The following is a 19,862-nucleotide window of genomic DNA, read 5'->3' on the forward strand; positions in this document are numbered from 1 at the left end:
TTATTACGTGTTTGGGATTAAGAGCTTCAACTACCAGGGACAGTGGAGCATGGTAGAGAGAATATCTACTTGTACCTCAGCTGTGCTTTTTATGGTGAATTCTTAAAAACATGATGGGATCAGGGTCATTACTCCCTGAAGCATTCAGAGAGCCTCTAGGAGAGTAATTAAACTGAAGGGTACATTTGAATCACATGGGAAGCTTGTTCAAAACATAGGTTCCCAACTACTATCCTCTCAAAGGTGGGGCCCTGGAATGGTGAGCAGCTTTGGGTCTCCATGGGATTCTCAGGTGAAAAATGAGGACTTAGACTTTCAGTATTCCTAAACAGGAAGCTGCAATTTTGACCCTCTCCACAGCTAGGTGAGAGGCCATGGTGCCTGCACCACACTTGGAGAAAACTGCAAGTTGACTCTCCTTTTATACTGAAGGGGCCATGGAGGCCCAGAAATGTTCGATAATTTGTCCAAGGCCACTCACTGAGGGGCCCAGGCTCAGAGTCCTGCCTCCTCCTGGCTAGAATGGGAATGACGATGCTCCCCACGTTTGTCATCCAAGATCATGGTGATGACCAAATGGATGTGTTTAAAAACTTTCGCATGCTCTATAATACAAAGGGGAGTGGCTCTTCCTGGCCAAGGGATGAGGTCATAGGAGCTAAGAAAGGCCATGGCCAAAGTGAGGGGACATCACAACCTTCTACCAGCCCAGCCACTGCAGAAACCTACCGAGGTGGGAGTAGGGCAAGGAGCCCCAGTCTTACCCGTGCACGTGTCAGCCCCACCCCCAGGGCCTTGCCTCTATAACTGTTCACAGAAGATGGTGAGCTTCAGACACTCCTTTACAGGTAGTATTGGGGCCCTGAGCCTCCTCCAGGGCTCACTTCCCTGCTCCTCTGCTCCCCTTCCTGAGCATTCTGGCTGGGCCAATAGAGCAGATTTCTTTGTGAGAAACTAGCTGGCAAATCTGAAGCAATCACATCCATTCATGTGCCTTAATTCCTGGGATTTTTCAATTGCTATTCCAGCTACTTAGAATGTTCCTTCCCTGAAGTACCTACACAACCCCCTCCTCACCTCCTTCAGGCCATGTCAGCTTTGCAGCGAGATCTGCCCCAACCCCCTGTCCTCCATTTCTGCCTCATTTTCATTCAGAGCATCAACCCCTGATCTCCAACCATCTGACAAATAGTGTAGTTTACTTACTTGTGAAACAAGTCAGCTTGTTTCTCTTCTCACTCTTCTGCGTCAGCTCCACCGAGTCAGGGATTTAGCTAAATCTCTCAGCATCTGCTATAGACCAGGCATATAGTTGTCAACGAATTGGGTGAGGACTGCACCTATAGTGGCTCACGGTCAGGCAAAGGCACGCTGCAGCAGAGGGGACTCCAGCCCTGTGTTCGGATGATACAGGGTTGCAGGGGAGCTGAGGGAAATTGGGTACCTGTGTGAAGGTGTGGCTGAAGCCCTGCTGAACTTGGGACAGGCAGATACATTTCTATTCTGGGTGGCCCTGTCCCTCCCTACTGCTTAGAGTGCATTGTGCTTGGCCAGACCCCTGAGCTCAAAGCAGCCGGGGGTCCCAAGGGCCTTGAACACATCACTTCCCTGTGCCAGCCTTACCTGTCTCATCTGGAAAAAGAAGAAAATATATCCCCCTATGCACTGGGGGTTATTTTAATAAGACTGTCTCTAGGGGCCTGCAGAGCCCTTCCTCCTTCAGAGGCAGGCCAGATGAAAGGAAGACTCGTTTCGAAGCTCTTCTCTGACAGATCCGATAAAGCTCTCTTGCCTCAGCTGTGTGCCCCCAGGGATGGATCTGTCCTCATTGCTCTTGGCCCAGAAGCACAGTGGAGCTTTGATGCTCGAAGATGCCCTCTGCTGGGCTCCCACAGCCCTCACCTGACAAAGTGCCTTTCACTGCTCCCATTCCCCCTGAGCGTTCTGTGTGTTCCCAGAGCAGACCTGGAATGCCTGGAGCCCTCATAGGACTGGGCAGCCGTGCTCAGCAGAGCTGGGGATCTGATGGAGCAGATTGAAGGAGCAGCTGCAGAGGCCCCCCTCTCCCCATGCTGGGGTCCTTGAGGGTGGCACGATCTCCCTTTGACCTCTCCGCCCCAGAGGTTCATTCCACAGCAGAGACTGTGGGACTTGGCCCTGCAATCTCTAATGTCCTTGTGCCTTGTGTCTTACAGAAATTTAAAGAATATGTGAACGGCAGTAACCTCATCACTAAGCTGCAAGCCAAGCACGACTTACTCAAGCAGACCCTGGGTGAAGGTGAGTCAGGTGGCAGAGGCCTGTGAGGAGGCACTGTCTTCCCCACTGGGTTCTGTTGTGGCACCTTAAGCTGTTTTAGCTTAAGACACTGGGCACTTGGCAGAATGAGGCCCAGTACTGGGGCCTCCTCCCAGGACTGGGTCAGCTGCTGCAGTCTCCAGTCTGTCGCCCTGGTACCGATGATGAGAGGGCTCCATTTGGGCTGCAGAAACTGGGGGGCAAACACAAGTCTTGGTCTAGTTGTAGGGGAGGGTCTAAGGCACAGTGCTAAAGGAGTCCCCAGTAGGGAGGGGGTAGGACTTCAGAGACACAGGGGTGTGCATTAATGCTTTTCACAAATACATTGCAGTGACCAGGATTATAGGTCCAAAATAGAAAAATACATATGTGTAAGGTGGGGTCCTTAAGGGGCCTGAGGACTAGGTTTAAATCTACCCAACAGTTTCCATAGCATATGAGGCCTTAAGTCATTTGACATCTGCCTACTACACTGATCTCATCTACCATTTTCTCCTCCCTTACTGTGCTGCAGTGACACTCAACTCCTCTCTGCTCTTCAAAACTCACTGAGCTTATTCCTGCCCCAGGGCCTTTGCATATGCTGTTCCCCCTGCCTGAAAGCCCTTACCCCAGATCTTTGCTTGAACAGCTCCTCGTCCTTCGGTTGTCAGCATAGGTATCCTGTCTCCAGTGAGACTCCTTGCTTCCCAACCTCAAGGAATCACCACCTCTGTCCCACAGTTCTGTCTGACTTTCTTCATCTCATTCATCATCATGTGAAATCATCCTTTGTATTACTTGTTCACTTGCTTATGGTCTTTGGTCATGCCTCCCCCCACCTGCCCAACTGTATCGTATCTTCAACCAGAGTAGGGACTTCCTTGCTTATTTTGTCCATCACTTTCATTCCAGTGCCTAGAACAGCGTCTGGCTCATAGTCAGCCCTCAATTAATAGTCACTGAATGAGTGTTGAATAGAAAGGTCACTGGAACATGAACTAGGATTTAAGGTCAAGGATGGTTTACAGCAAATGCTGGTGGCCCTGGAACCTGGAGTGAGGCTCACTCTGAGGGGAGGGACCTGCTTGGAGCACCACTAGCCCTGCCCCCAGATATATTGTGTTCTGTTTGCAGAGGGCTGTTGGCTGAAGGATGTGCTCCACCAACAGGAAAGGAAATGTGGGGTGCAGGAAATAGGGAGCTAGCACGAGAGAGATGAAGGGAATTTCCAAGGTGATGTTGCCAGTAGATCCCTAGATGACAGCTGGAAGCAGCCCCAGAGGGTGCCCAGGACTTGGGGACAGGAAAAGCATTACAAAATGAGAGTTGTGCTGGGGCTGAGGCCATTTGCCATCTGCAGCATGTCCTTGCCCTTCACTGGATCACTCTCTTCCCCTTGGAGGTGCATAGCCCCGTGGCCGTGCTCTGGTCACGCAAGACCTTCCCAACCCTGTCCACTCGGCAAACTGTCCCCTGGGCCTCCGGATCTGCAGCTGCTTGGCATTTGTGAGCCCCATGCTTTAGAGGAAACGGTGAGAAGTGAAACCATTTCCCAGCCCCAAGGCACTTATAATCTAGCTGGGAGACAACTCATGAATTCATAAACAACTAAATAACAGTAACCTGATCCAGACTTCCGGCAAGATGGAGGAATAGGTGGATGCACCGTACTTCCTCGTACAACCAAGATTAGAAAACCAATAATTTACAACAATAATTTACTATCAGAATAACACCCAGATCCGGCAGAGGATTTATCTGAATGGAAGTCAGGCAGCCAAGAAGTTGAAGTAGACGCGTTCATCCGGACTGGTAGGAGAAGACGAGCCCGGCGGGCGTGGGACTGGCTCGAGTCGGCGGCACGCGGAGGTTGGGGGAAGGTTTGGTGCGAAATCGGCGCAAAAGCCATCTGGCGTGCAAGAAGGCAGCAGTGATCCCTGAGTACGCAAGCTGCGGCTGGCAGACCCAGAGGGGTAGCGATTGTGGACCAGGGCAGAACTCGCGGCCCAGAAGCCCAGACAAGGGTCTGAGTCCAGGGGAACGGAACTACCGCCATTGTTTTCTCCCGCCCCGCCCCCACATATAATGTCACAATCTAGCGACTGGGGTGCCCAGCCCAGGTAACAAGGCTCCGCCCCCCACCGTAACAAGAGCAACCAGACCGGGGGAAAAAAAAAGGAGAGACGGGGGAAAAAAAAACCATGTTTTCAACAGAGCAGATCAGTCCCCCAGGACTCATCTTTTTGAGCGACCAAGAATTAGCCAATCTATCAGATGTGCAGTTCAAAACACTGGTGATCAGAAAGCTCATGGAACTGGTTGATTTTGGACGAAATTTAGATGAAATAATGCAGATTACCATAAAACAAATGCAGGAAGACACGCGGAGGAGAGCCAATAGTGAAAGGAAGGAATATGAGTCTCAAAACAATACAGTGGACCAGAAGGAAGATAGAATCAACCAAGCAGGAAAGCATGATGAAATAAGAATTCAAAAAATTGAGGAAAAGATTAAGAGCATCCAAGACACCTTTAAACGTTCCAATATCCGAATTATAGGGGTACCAGAATCGGACGGGGAAAAGCAACAGATTGAGCACGTATTTGAACAAATAATAAAGGAGAACTTCCCCAATCTGGCAAAGGGAACAGTCTTCCAAGAAATCCAAGAAGCTCAGAGAGCCCCAAAGAAGTTGGACCCAAGAAGAAACACACCAAGGCACATCATAATTACATTAGCCAAGGTAAAAACGAAGGAGAGAATCCTAGAAGCAGCAAGAGACAAGGGGACAGTAACCTACAAAGGAGTTCCCATCAGACTGTCAGCTAATTTCTCCAAAGACACCTTACAGGCAAGAAGGGGCTGGAAAGAAATATTCCAAGTCATGAAAGACAAGGACCTACATCCCAGATTGCTCTATCCAGCAAAGCTCTCATTTAGAATGGAAGGGCAGATAAAGTGCTTCTCAGATAAGGTCAAGTTAAAGGAGTTCATCATCACCAAGCCCTTATTTTATGAAATGCTAAAGGGACTTATCTAAGAAAAGAAGATAAAGAAAAGACATGTATAGTAAAAGGACAGCAAACTCACAAATATTAACAACCACACCTAAAGCAAAACCAAAAGAAACTAAGTAAACAATTAGAACAGGAACAGAACCACAGAAATGGAGGGCACATGGAGGGTTAGCAGCAGGGTAGGTGGGAGGAGGAGAGAGGGGGAAAAGGTATAGAGAAAAAGTAGCATAGAATGTAGGTTGAAAACAGATAGGGGGAGGGCAAGAATAGTACGGGAAATGTAGATACTAAAGAACTCATAAGTATGACACATGGACATGAACTAAAGGGGGAAATGTGGGTGGGAGGGGGGTACAGGGTGGAGGGGAGAGAAGGGGGGAAATGGGACAACTGTAATAGCATAATCAATAAAATATATTAAAAAAAATAACAAAAAAATAACAGTAACCTCGTCACCCGGAAAGACTGGGTGAATTTCCAAATGAGCAGCACACACTCTGAAGGCTGTGAGTCAGGAGAAGAAGGGATCACCGTGGGCCCAGGAGAGCTGGAAAGGCTTCAAGGAAGATTAATAACTAGGGCTTAGAGGAATAACCAGGGCTTTAAAACTAATACCAATGGAAAATTTTCAATCAACTTGTTGGCATGTAACTTGTATGCAATAAGATGCACCCATTTTATATGTAGAAATCAGTTTTGATGAACATATACACCCAGGTATAACCACCCACATCAAACTATAGAACATCCCGCCCCTCCAGAAGTTCCCCTGTGCCCTTCTGCAGTCAATCCCCCGTCCTCCACCCCACGCAGCCACTGCCCTAATTTCTGTCACCACAGGTCAGTTTGGTGTGTGCCAGCTGGCGGGAGCTGGGGAACTTTGGGGAGTGATGGAAATGTTCTATGTCCTGATTTGGGTGGTGGTTATACAAGGGCACGTATTTTTGTCTAAACTCATTGACGTGGGGGGAGGGGAGGGAAGAGTGAGTTGCAGTAGCCGTTTCTTCATTTCCTCCCACCCCTCTGCATTCTGTGTGACCTGACACTACAGTATTGGGCCAGGTGATGGGGGCCATTGAGGAACATGGGTAACCAGAGGGGAACACAGCAGCAAGAATGGAGCCAAAGAGAAGAGACAGAAAGTCCTAGAGAGGAGGCTGGCGAGGTGTGAGGGGGCATCACCCCGACTAGCATAAAAGATAAAGATTGATTGGTGTTTGTGCTCATGGGGCTGAGGGCTCGGGGCTGTTGCTCACGTCGTGTTTTTCACGAGTGTGACATGTGAGTTGGTGGCTACTTATATTTTTGAAATCGGACATGCTGGATTTAGAAAAGTAGATGTCCTCTGAAAGAATCAGATCCCAGATGAGAAAGTGCATCTCTCCAGCTCGCCCACAGGAGCTCTCAGATGCACCTTTCCTTATTGCCCTGGCCTGCATGGCCTCAATGAAGTGATGATAATAACTTTGGTGGGCATAACTCCTGACCCATTTGGTCTCCACTACGCCTTGCTCTGCAATGGGATTCACCAGTCCTTCTCAGTTTTGAGCTGAATAGCAACACAAAAACCGCAGGGAAGCACGGCTTCAGGAATGTGAGGGCAGCAGAGAGAAGAAGGGCCGTCCGGAAGTCCCACCGAGGCTGTTTCCCAGGGAGCCAGCAGTGGACACGCCACTGTGCTTCTTCTGACACCTGGGGCAGGGAAGTTTTAATCATTTGTTTGTTTTAAACTAATTTTGTACTTACAGAAAAGTTGCAAAGGTAGTACAGAGTTCCCGTGTACTCCATGTCCAATTCCCGTTACTAACGTCTTACAGTAGTATATATAGTGTATTTGTCACAGTTCATGAATATTGGTGTATCAGTATTAACTAAAGTTAATGAATTACAGAATCACTGAAAAAACTGAAGTCGAGACCAAATCTTTGTTGTCATTGTTGTTCACTGCATGATGAAAGTATATCTGGATTCTTAGGGCACTGGGTGAAAGGGGAGAATTTTCAACCAGGAGAATTTGCACCAACTTAGATTGACAAAGTTCTTGCCCATTGAGCAAAGGGAGGCATGGAATCAGCAGGCCAAAAAGAGCTCAGAATTTTGCCTGATTCATTCTTTTGAATGTCAGATGGTTCACAGGTACCTGAGCACATGGACCTACATCCTGTAGAAAGCTCTGCTAAGAGTGGGGCTAGGGTAGGGTCCCACCTGCAGCGGTGGTCTTCTTATTTCATCTGAGACCTACTCTGTATGGGGGGAGGCAATCTGAAAATTGTGAGAACAGGTGAGAAATGTGGGGCCAAGTGGAATACTTTGACTGAAAAGTTACAAGTTTTGTTTTAAATTAAATAAAGTATCATGTCAAATGCCTCAATTTCTCTCAAGTACTCTTTTGCCAGCTTGGCTGAAAAAAAACATAAACTAGAGAAAATACAACATCTTTTGGGTTACCTTCACTTACAAGTGGATTTTTTACCATGATTGATCCCGGTACACAAGTAAAACAGTTCAGTTGGTGTTTCTTGTTATATATTATTTCACTGCCACATCTTGGGAACAGGAGCACCTACCCTTACATACCTCTGGCTGTTGCTGTGTTGTTTTATTGGCTAGAGGATTCTTAGCTTATTATCTCTGAGTCTCAGCTCTTTGACCTTTTTATTGCTCTGGGTAGTCTGTAAACTCCAGGGCTTACACCGAAGATACAGGTGGTGTTGCAATTTACTAAAGCCCCCCACGAATGAATGTGCATTGCTCATAAAAGGGATGGGGCACAACCTTTTCAGGCCAAGATTTAATGGCCCATTACAGAGCTCCGTGTCAACCAGGACCAGACAGCCTGACCTTCTAGAAAATGACTGAGCCACCAACTATAAAATATTTCTTTTTAATCTCAACAGGTCTCTGAAGGTAAAGAACAGAGTATTTTTGATTTCTTATACTTGTTAGAAGTTGAGACAACAGATTCCAAAAGATGTTGGTGATGGGGCTCTTGAGAGCTGGACTGTGGTCTGAGGCTGAGGAGGGGGGTGTGAGTGTCCTCACTGGCAGGGCGGGAGGGGGGAGCAGAGGGGTGGGGGGGTATGGAGGGGAAGCCTGCCATGAGGGTGTGCTGACGGACCTTCGACCGCAGCACCCCAACCCTTTTCCCCCGTCTCCCCACTGCTTCCCTCCCTGCCCTGTCTGTCTGTTCATCTGTGCATCTATCTATCCAAAAGCATAGGCACTACACTTGGCCGAGACTGAGGGTGCAGTGTATACAAGACAGACAAGGTTCCTGCCCTTATGGGGAAAAGAGACCTCAAATAGTAAACAAACTATGAAGTAAAGAATCATAACTGTGATAAGGGCCATGAATGAACAATTTGGGCTGAGGTGGAGACAATGGTGTGGGGGGGCAGCCATGGGGTGACCTGCCTTGGGTTGGCTGATCAGAGAGACCTCAAAGGCAGGATGCTGTTTAAGCTGAAATGCGGTTTAAGCCGAGGCTGAAGGAGAAGGCGTCAGCCACGTGGAAAACTGGGGAAAGAGTGTGGAGCAGAGGGACTGGCACGTGCAAGGTGGGAAGGAATGTGGTGGGTCAGCACTAAAAGGAGGGCAGGGTGGCGGCTGGCCCGTGGCAAATGCGTGGAGGACTGGGCAGTTTGGAACCCTGGGCGGTTTGGAACCAAGAGGAGGTCGAGCAGGAAACTCCTCCTAGGTCCCTTTGTGGGTCAGAGCTGCACAGGAGACTGCTGCTGTGAGGGAACGATGCGCTTTATGGTCAACGCAGGCCGCTGGGCCCCCTTTCATGGGTGGCCCCTGGCTCCTACTCAGGGCCTTGGGCCTGCATGAAAATTTACTGCAGATTGGTGTCTGGTATGAGTTTGCTCCAGACCCCGGGGAACACCATCAGATCAAGCAGAACAAATTTGTTTCACCTGACTTTTCTGCTTTTCTGCTTTGGTCTTTAGCTCCAGTTCAACCCACTTCAGTCGCTCTTGTAACTGTTTGTGGCTTTGGTCAGGAATTAAGGAATTGTGTGTTGATTTGTTCTAAGTTCTATTTTCAGGTCTCTATTACTCTCCTCTTCCCCTCGTTTCTCTCCCTTGCCCCATTCAGCATTGTTTTCTATAGAGAAAATAAATGCTTGGTTCTTTTTCTTAAAAAGTCTCTTCTTGTAAATGCTGGATGGGATTCTGGAGCCTGGAGGTGTGCCGTCTGATATGGTGGCCACTGGCCACGTGTGGCTACTGAACACCTGAGGCATGGGCAGTCTGAATGGAGATGTGTGAAATGAACACCAGATTTCAAAGAGTTACCCCTCCAAAAAATACAAAATATCTTACTAATTTTTATATTGATACACATTGAATGATATTTTTGATATGTTAGGTTAAACACTATATATTATTAAAATTAATCTCACCTGTTTCATTTTGCCTTTTGTAATGTGGCTTCAAGAAATTACTGCTTGTATTATACTTCCATTGGGCAGCACTGGCCTAGAGGTTTTCTGCTGCCCCATAAAAGGAATACAGTGCTGAACCACGCAGTGTGGAAGAGCTTCAAAAGCATTATGCTAAGTGAAAGAAGCCAAGTGCAAAAGGCCACATATTTTATGGTTCCCTGTGTAGTCAATGTCCAGCATGAGTGGGTAGGTAGAGACAGTGGGTACATTAATGGTCTCCAGGGGCTTGATGTGAGAAGTGGGAGTGACTGTAAATTGGCACAAGGGATCTTTCTCATGTGACAGGAATGCTCTAAAACTACACTGTAGGTGATGGTTGTAAAATTTGAATATTAACTACAAATTATTGAATTTTACATTTCAAGTGGGTGAACTTTGTGGTATGTAAATTATGCCTCAGTAAAACTGTTCAGAATAAAAGAGGGGGCAATGGGCATGCATCTGGAATTCCAGGGAGGTGTAGGATCTGGAGGTAAGATTAGGGAGCCCTCAGTAAGCATCTGAGGTCACCCAGAGAGGCTCTCAGAAAGAGAAGAGGACGAGATCCGGGGTGCATCCTGGGGCATTCCTACAGTCAGAGGGTGGAGGTTGGACAGATGAGGAGGAGACAGCAAGAGAAACTGAGGACTAGTCTACAGGGCAGGAAGGACGCTTGGGAAGTGTGGAGCTATGAATATCAAGAGGGGAAGCTTTATAAGAACAAGGGAGTAGTGAACTGAGTTGAATGGTGCTGAGAAGTCAGATAAGAACAGAGAAGATGGTGGATTCAGCTGCACAGCACCATCTCCCTGGTGTAGTGAGGAGAGAAGCCAGCTGCAGTGGGCTGAGAGGGGGGAGGACAGGGGCCCTGGACAGCTCCCTTGGGAAACCCTGCTCTAAAGGAGAGCCGAGAAGTGGGGATGTCGTTAGAGGGACAAATGGGGTCAAGGGGAGGTTGAAAAGCTAGGATGTACACATCCAGAACATGTTCACATGCTGAAGGAAATGATCCAGAAGGGAGGAGACTGGTGATGCTAGAGAGAGGGAGATGCTGGCAGGAACAGAGCTCCTGGGAAGGGTAGAGGGAGGGGACCCAGAGCACAGGCGCAGAGAGAAGGCCTGTGCTATGGTGGAAGTGGGGAGCTTTCTCAGGAGTACCAGAAGATAGCAGGTGAGAGGGTGGGTGCACATATATGGGTGGGTCTCTTGAGGGCAACCCCAAGACCCCAACTCACTGATTTCCCTTTTCTACAGAAGAAAATGAGCAGGTCCTCAGCTGTGAATGACAGGAGCAGGGTGGGAAGTGGGTAGCAGGGTTGAGGAGCAACAAGAAGGTATCTTGTCTGGTACTTTAGGGCCAATCAGTCTTAGTTGACATAAAGCAAAGCAAAGTATGGAGCTTTAATATGCATAGACAGAATCACCCAGGGTGCTTGTTAAAATGTAGATTCCTGGGTTTTTATCTCAGACATGCTAATTTAGGAGGCCCATGGAAGAGCCCAGAAATCTGCCTTTTTAGCAAAGGTCTCTGGTGATTCTGATACAGTCAGGAGGCTGTAGTTTGAGAATCACTGAAGAAATGTATATGAACAATAAAAAATAAAATGTATGTGGACTTTAGATTTGATAAAAGGTAGTTCTTTTTTTTTTTAAAGATTTTATTTATTTATTTTTAGAGAGGGAAGGGAGGGAGGGAGGGAGAGGGAGAGGGAGAGAGAGAGAGAGAGAGAGAGAGAGAGAGAGAAACATCAATGTGAGGTTGCTGGGGGTTATGGCCTGCAACCCAGGAATGTACCCTGGCTGGGAATCGAACCTGGGACACTTTGGTTCCCAGCCCACGCTCCATCCACTGAGCTACGCCAGCCAGGAAGGTAGTTCTTTCTAACAGACCACAACTCATGCATGATTTGGTTTTTCATTTTACAAATAATTAAGACCAGTTGCTTTTTGTTTTTTGAAAAAAGTATTCTCTGGTTAAAAAACAACAACTAAACATCAACATATACTTTTCTTTCCAGGGGAGAGAGCAGAATGTGGCACAACCAGGTAAGAGCTGGGCCTCTTGTTTTCTCTCACCCGTTGTCCTGAGAGGGGGAGTGGGAGGAGGTGGGAGGAACAGGAGAGAAGCGGAAGGTGGAAGACAGACACTGCTGAGAGCTCAGAAGGGCTGGGCTGCTCTTGGAGTGGGACAGCTCTTCACCCCCATTGCAAGGAAGCCCGCTGCTCTGCTGGGCTGCTGATGAGGAGGGGGCTTTCAGAGCAGCTGTGGGTCAGTGGGGTATCTCCCCACCTCAAGTGCACTGTCCATCAGGTGGGACAGTAATATATTGCAGTGGCTGAGGGCAACCAGTAGAGGCCAGAAGCTGTGGGGTAGCTGTCAACCTGTCTTCCCATCTGTTACATGGCTGCTGAGCAAACTGCCCAGCTGAGGTGCGGGGCCCAGCCCAGGGTCCCCATTTGCTAAGGCTTTGGATTTGGCTGGAATTGCACATATCTGGGCACATGCATGCGCATACCCATGTAAGCGTGCGCAGACGCCCCTAATGCCCGCGCCCTGGCTTTGGACCTCATGTGCACCTGGATGGGGAGCCCCTTGTTGGGAAAATAACAAACGGGCAACTTCTGCTTTCTCTCCAGCTTGCTCAGCGTTACCCTTTGTGCCTTCCCCTGAGCAGACCAGAGCCAGTGAACACTTTCCACTTGGCAGCTGGTAGCTGACGTTTCAGCACCTGGACCCTTCCTCCACTTTCACAGAGTGCAGACCCACATGCAGCCCTGTCATCGTCCAGGTTGTTCCTTAGAGTCCGTTTCTTTCCGAGTTCCCAGCAGTAGCTATCCTGCTGCCCAACACGATTTTGGCCATGACCCCGGGGCCTGCACTTGTCCAGCTGTCTTTTGTCTCATTCTGGGCCTGGCAACCTGATGACATCCTTTCCCAAAAAATTCTTCCCCATGACCCAGAATCCTGGAAAGCTGTCATACTTGGTAAGAGGGAAGATGAACCTTCAACTCTCTGCTCATCTGGGAGGGAGTTGGCTGGGAAGAGCCTTGGAAAACTCTGGGGTTTTCAGTTTGCTGGGTCCAGGATGGTGGAGGCTGGAGGCTCTCCAGAAGCTCAGCCCGTGCAGCTGTTCCCCTGGGCCCCACACATCTAGGAACACCAGGATAATTCATAGTTCCTGGAGAGAAGGAAGCTCTGGCACAGGGGCGACAGATATGCACAGTCACTTTCTAAGAACCTTTTACAAAAGGTTTGTTTGTTTATTCTGGCAAGAGGACATTATCATAGTCCCCAAACAACAGAAGCCACATTTTACACCCAAATTTGCAAATGGTGAAACAAATGGGGGATGAATTGAGCTGTCCCTCACTCCCTCTGAATTCCTAGAATATACATGGGGGGAGATTCTTCCAGCAGGTTGCAGGAAAGAGCTGTAATCAATCATTGCCCAGGTCCCAGGGTCTACCTCAGAGAAAAGGTGAGGTGTTTGTTTTTTTTTTTTAATAAAGCCCACTGAGATATTGTCTCCCACACCTAGGCCACACCTGGGGCCTGGGAAGTCAGAGCCAGGATTGCCAGACCTCCCACTTAGATGCACTACACTAAACTGAACACCCAGTCATCTGCACTCTGACCTTTGGCCACAGTCAAATGCAACTTTGTTAGTAAACTAAAAGTTTCCCTTTACTTCCACAATTTTTGTTAACATGTTATACAATGAATTGTCCACTTGGTAATGGTTTCTAAGTTAATCTGAAAGGCCCTGGGTGAGGTGTTTCTATACTGTGCCTCTCTGTATCTTCCACATTTCAGTGGAAGTTCAGTGCCATTGTGGATGGTCATTTGTGCAGGTCCTTTCAGCCAAGTTGCTGTTGTCCTTGTGTCCATCTAGGACCAGTTTGTGCACAAGGCTGCAACACGTGATGTTTTTCTCACACTTAAGACCTTACCTTCTAATAGCCCAAATTTGTAATAACCCTTCAATTTAGGCTGAACAGACACAACAGTGCACTCAAAAGTGTATGGTAAATGTCAAAGCCAGATAAGGTTTGACTATGGTTATTCAAACTTAAGACTGGCTTTCCTAACCCAGGTTGATTTGTCCCTGTGGTCTAGATTAGAGAAGAAATCACTGGAGATTTCTGTCCAAACAAATGCAACCCAGTGCACCCACGCGCAGCCTCCCAGAGCCTGACTACCACTGAACTACAATATTGCTGCCATTTTGGATGTTGACACCCATGTGTATTGAGTTTTCTAGGGGACAATCTAGTCGCTGTCCTTCAGTCACAGAGTAATTTGAGGCCAAGTCCTGTGTTGCCAACATTTGTTTATTTTCATCTTGGTTGAAAGGCAGAAAGGGGACATTGGTCTCTGGTTTCTCTTCCTTCCTCTCTGTGGCTTTCTCCGTTCCTGTTTTCCCTGCCTCTCTCTTTCTTTCTTTCCTTTTCGCTCTGCAACTCAGCAGCAGAAGAGATGGAAGGCTTAGGCTGCCCCACTTTCCTTGGCTGAGCTGCCCCCCTGCTCCCCACTTTGTGCCCCACCCAGCATTTCAGTAAGTTGGTATCTATTTGGTGTCATGCAAAGTTGGGATAGCTACGTTTCCTTGTCAGAGGTTCCAGGGTTTCCTTGTCAGAGGTTCCAGGCAGTGCACAGAGCACCACACAAAGAAAGAAACCCCAGTGTGATTCCAACAGCCTTTTGCTTTCTGGATTGGGTAGAAGAAGTGGGGAAAAGTATCCTATTTTCCCTTTATTCCATTTTGTAAACTCAGAAGAAAAAAGTCCTTAGGAGTTATTTTCAGGAAATCCAGCAGCTGGGCACCAGGACTTTTTGGTACTTGGTGTCCATCACCTGTATTAAGAGTTTCTACTCCTGTTGGCCATGGGAGTTTAATACATAATTTAATGCTACTGCTGGATGTTCTGTGATAAAATCAATTCCCCACTTTACATTCATATACCTGAACCTGGAGTAGAAAGAGCTGAACTCTATTCATTCCCATGACTTTGGGCAAGTGTCTTAATCTCTCATTAGCTTATTTGCCTTACAGCTGAAGTGGGTCTAATAATTCTTGCCTAACTCCCAGGGGTATTGTGAGGGTGTCATACCATGTGAGATAAGGAGCTGACCTGAGAATGTTCAAAAACAGAAACCCCAAACACTGTGAGGACAAGGTAGCAAAGTTGCTATCTTAAGTTATTCTTAATTATAAGACTTGAAACCTGTGGCCCCATGTCACATTTTTTGGCAATTTCTTTTAGAATTTGGAAATTCAAGAGCAGATTTATTGTGAGAAATACCAGCCCCATATACCCACATCCTCAAAAAATAAGTAACTTAACAAAAAAAAAATGACATGGACTTAGCTAACCGAATTGACAAAAGATCCAAGATGGGCTCGAAATATTCTTGCCTGTTGTTTCATCTCAAAATTTTGGTCTGTGCTATTATTTGGTTCCAGTGTTTGGGTGGCATGATATTTGGATTCAACTATGTCTTTGCCCATGCATGTCCTGGAGCTAGCAGCATTTGCTCAATACTCAAACACCAAGGAGAAGCTGGTTAGAGCTTCCAGGATGGCTGGGCTCTTGAGGAGACATGTGCAAGGCCAGTGAGCAGAGGCAGCATGGCTCTCATACGCCTTGATTGGCTCCAAAACCCATAAGACTTCTTGCGCATTTACAGAACTCAGTCTAGACCTGGGGACCATTATCTGTGCCTGGCTGGGCCCGGATGTGCTGCTTCCCAAATTGTAAACCAAGCCACTTGAAAATGAATGGCTTCTTTTGGTTAGGGGCCCTCCTCCTAGCCTCCGAGTCCTTTGCCCTGGAAGGCTGGCAGCATTCAGTCAGGCCAACTTGGGCGATGAAAGATGAGCAAATAAGCCAACACAGGCCTATGCATGGTGAGCAACTCTGGAAACTGGTCCAGTGCTTGTGGCTGTTTCACTGTTCTGGGGAACTGTGGTGTGGTTTCCCCTCCCTGTGGCCAAGAGTGGAGCACAGGGAATGGAGATCCTAAAGCAAAGCAAGACACTTTCAACCTGACCCCGTGGGTCCTCCGCTGGCAAGGGTTAATGAGAGGGCTGAGTCTTTGGCTGGAAATGGAGTAGTGCCCTGAGGCTCTGTGGCCGGCTCAGTGGGAAAAATTTTGGATTTGCAGCCAAAGAGGCCTGAGTTTAGGGCTTGGCTCTGCCAGTTCCCCTTTCTAGGTCTCAATTTTTGCGTCTTTAAAATAAGGCCACACATACAGGACTGAGCTGATGTTAAATGTGGTCATGGATCCGAAAGTGCTTTAATCAAAGTGTACTTGACTAAAGAACAGGATATAGTCGTCATTCTGGGTCACCCCAGGACCCCAAAGAAGCTGCAGCCTCCCTCTTGGCATCAGTTTCTTTATCTCTAAAATGAGAATAGTAATTGCCTGGCTCTCAGATCAATGACATAAAGATTAGTCAAGTGCATTTGAAATGCCAAGAGGCATTAGGAAGATCAGTGCCCTGGTACATTGGGAGTTGGCACTTGGTGATAAATTTAAGCCAAAATAATGAAATTAACCCTTCCAATCATCTTTGGAAGTCTCTTGCTTTCCCAGGCTACAGATTACATCTGTCTCCCCTGATTCCCCCTCCATCTGGTCAGCTTTGCAGGATGACAGCCTCTGATTGGAGGGTCAGTGGTCCCCTGGACATGTACTGTGTCCCCGCTATGATTTAGAATGCATTTGCGTTATACGAGTTTTGCTGCTGCCTGACATTGTGGATAAAGTAAGAGCCTCCAGACATCCAAAGGCCTTCAGATGGAGTGTTGGACAGCCATGTGCTGGGGGTTCAGGGGCTCCCCTTTGCATTTTGTGTTCTCCCATCATGGGTTTTAAGAGTGTCTTTCCCAGTTGTATGTTTACATTGGTTGCTTTCTTGATTTCTTTTGTTCCATTTTCCCCTAGGCCCCCCTGTCTTCCCCCTAAACCACAGAAAATGAGGAGACCTAGGCCTCTCTCAGTGTGTAGCCATAAACTATTTAACGGCTGTATGGAAACGTTCATTAAGGTACTTGCTGGGGAGCCGCAGAGTCCGCGAATGCGCCCAATGTAATGGCAGCCTTTCTCCACCTCCTCCCCTTGGCCAGCAGCCCTGCCCCTACCTATGGGGACTTTCCATCTGTACCCTTGGCCAGGCCCTATGGCAAACTGGTTCCTCCCTGAAGCCTGCACCTTAGCTTTGGTGAGGGCTTCTAATTAGAGCTGCCTTTGTCTCTGACCAGTTGCTCCTAAGTGCCTTCCTGTGATTCTCAGGGGTAAGATCATGAAGAAACCCAGTGAAGTCTGAGTGGGGCTGAGATGCCAGCCCTGCCTTGCTGCTTCAGGAACTGTGGTCCTCCTAGCCAAAGGGACAGTCAGAGAAACCCCCTACCTCACTTCACAGCCACATCTTCCAAGAGGAGCTTGGTTGGAAGGAACACAAAGAAAGTCCCTGTAGGCAACAATGTGATTTTTTTTAAGTTAAGAATATACCAGCAAAGAAAACATAAGTTTATACGACAGGACACCCTTCTACCTAGTTTTGCTTCTTGTTAGGTGGTTTGGGAGAAGGGAGAAAAACTGAGACAGTCCCTATAGAAGTCCCGTTTGACCCTTTACACCTTAAAAACAAAAATGTTTCAGCTAGGTGAGCTTTCTTTTCTTGCTTCTTGAATGCAAAGGGTACAGGATCAAGCCATCCCAGATGGAATGACACAGGAAAATGCAGGTGGTGATGGAGTTGGAAAGGGCAGCAGGCTGGGGAGTGACTGAGCAAGGATGGGTGCATTCTTCACATCGGTCAGGGGAGCAAGAGAGAAGGTCCCTGCCAGAGCTCCCCACCATCCAATGAAGATGCTTTCTGCAGAAAAGAAGACTGGTGTCGCTTGGGGGAAATAAAGGCTCTTGGGCTTTGCTGCCAGTTTTGGAGTAGTAGTCATAGTTTCCTGCCCTGCCCTCTCTCCTCCATCCTCAGGGTACACACAGGACTTGCAGAGGGGGTGGGGGTGGGCAGTGTGCCTGGCTCTCAGGCCTGTTTCTGCCCGTGGGCTGAGTTCTGGGGAGAGGGCAGTGGGGCACAAGTTGAGGCTGCCCGAGTGGGGAACAGCGGGGGCTGCTTCAGGTTACCTCAGAGGAGTGAGGCATGGAGGGTCCCAAATGGTGGGGTGCTGCTGGATGAATCAGGAAAGAGGTGCTATGTAGAGGTGTCCTTGAGTGAGCACTTTTCCGTCCCATAGGCTACAGGAACATGAGGCTGTGTCAAAGGGTCCTTCTTTCTTCAGCCTTCCTCCTCTCTCTGCCAAGACTTCATGCTGGACCTTGGAAAAGCCACTCTCCATAACTGAGCAGGGCCTGAAAGGCGTGTAAGCTATCCTTCCCAACCTCAAGGAGCTTATAGTGTCAGTGAGGAGGACTGCAACACAGAAAGCGGGAAGTGTGAGGTGATTCAGACGAGCGCTTGGTGAATTATCCCCGAGGAAACACGTCATGTGTGAACTTAAAGAAGCAGAGCTATGAGCACTAGGGCATAGGAGGCTTGGGGTTGGGGGCAGGGAGGGTGGCGCTACAGGGAAAATAGGAATAAAGCAGAGGGGAGTAGGGCAGAGTCATCCCTGAAAGGAGGAAGAAAATGAAGGATCAGAGAAGGATCAGGACGCCTTCTCTAATCTGCTCAGCTGTTTGGAAATCGGTGATCAGTGAGAACAAATGGAAGGGGCTAACTCCTATCTGACAGGATTGAAAAATTAGGTGTTTTAATGAAACAATCTCTTAGCAGACAGCTCCTACATTACATGAGTGACTGTCTAGTCATCTGACTTCATTCCTCCTGACAAACACATGAGAACTCCTGCAACCATATGGCAGTTTGCCCCTCGGAGGTAGTCACCGTGGGCAGCTACGTTCTTATTCCACATACATACTGTCACCGTTGCTTCAGTTAGCCAGTCTTCCTTAGAGCTTGTAGCATGGCCTTTGTCAGTGGTGCCACACTTTGTGTTAGAATGAGCACCCTGGTCCTTCAAAGCTCAGCTTTGCAGTGCGCTGGAGGTACAGAATGGCAAGAGGCACGTGCTGGACGGGGCTGGTGGACCGGCTCTGAAAGGAGCCCACAGTGAGGGACACCCCAGAGCACCGGGCTGTGGCTCATTGTTGGAATAAGTGCATGGCCTCCTCAGGGGACTGTGTGACTGAAAACAAAAGAGGTATGTTTGTTAACTGAGTGCACTTCTGCGAGTTACACTGGGCTTACGCCACATACCTTCTGTGCAGTTCAGCAAACTTCTGCACACCTACTGTGAGCTAGGCAGTATGTAGACAAGTTTGCGTGCACCATGGTCTTACTCTCAAGGATTATTAACTTCCAGAAAATGAAAAAGCAGTATAATATGGTCAATTCTTCAGCCTCTGTGAAAAGAATTTTATTTTTTCTTATGATTCACAAGCTATCTGGAAGAATATTCTGCATGGACTTAGACTCTCCTGCTTGGAAATGCCAAACCTGTAAAGGTTTTCCAATAAAACCACATCACTGGGACTCCATGATTAGAGGAACAAGGAAGCATCCCCAAGTTAAGAAGGACAGATAAATGCATTGGAATTATGTAATAGATTTCTAGGGACCTACCTGAATTGACCCTTTTCAAAATCCTTGACCTTTTTCTCCTCTCAGATAGAAACCCAATTTTTATTATAAATTTTGAAGCCTAGGAAGTCTGCCCCTGGGCAGAGGAGGAGTCCTCACCTTCTCTCTATAAAATAAGAATAGTAATTACCTACCTGTTGAGTGTGTGATACTGTCAGCACCAATGAGCTGAGAGACACCACGTTTCTAGGACACCGCCTGGCACGTAGTAAGCTCTGCGGAAGTGTTAGCTCTTAGTGTTGCCATTAGCTGTTAGGAGATTGCTCATAGAGCCCTGTGGGACCAGGCTGCTGGCTTAATCCTAGATTCAGATAGGTTTGGCTAATACATGATAGTTCCAGTTTTCAAGATGCTGGCGACTAGACAGATGACACCACCTAGGAAGGTGCACATCCTCCAGTTTCCCAGTTCAGCCTCCTCAGAAGCCTGGAAGAGACGCAGCACCCTGCCTGCTGCACTACAGGAAGAGAGAA

At 48.0% G+C, this 19,862-nt stretch overlaps 1 protein-coding gene across 1 annotated transcript in view; it reads left to right on the top strand.

The window, feature by feature from the left end:
* SRGAP3 (SLIT-ROBO Rho GTPase activating protein 3) overlaps positions 1-19,862 on the top strand; it is a 243,948-nt gene that overhangs the window by 178,599 nt on the left and 45,487 nt on the right. Inside the window, 2 exon segments of the mRNA XM_028518183.2 lie at positions 2,196-2,280; positions 11,743-11,770. Coding sequence (XP_028373984.1) covers positions 2,196-2,280; positions 11,743-11,770 — 113 coding nt within the window.

This window comes from Phyllostomus discolor, chromosome 7, assembly GCF_004126475.2.
Source record: "Phyllostomus discolor isolate MPI-MPIP mPhyDis1 chromosome 7, mPhyDis1.pri.v3, whole genome shotgun sequence".
Classification (NCBI taxonomy): domain Eukaryota; kingdom Metazoa; phylum Chordata; class Mammalia; order Chiroptera; family Phyllostomidae; genus Phyllostomus; species Phyllostomus discolor.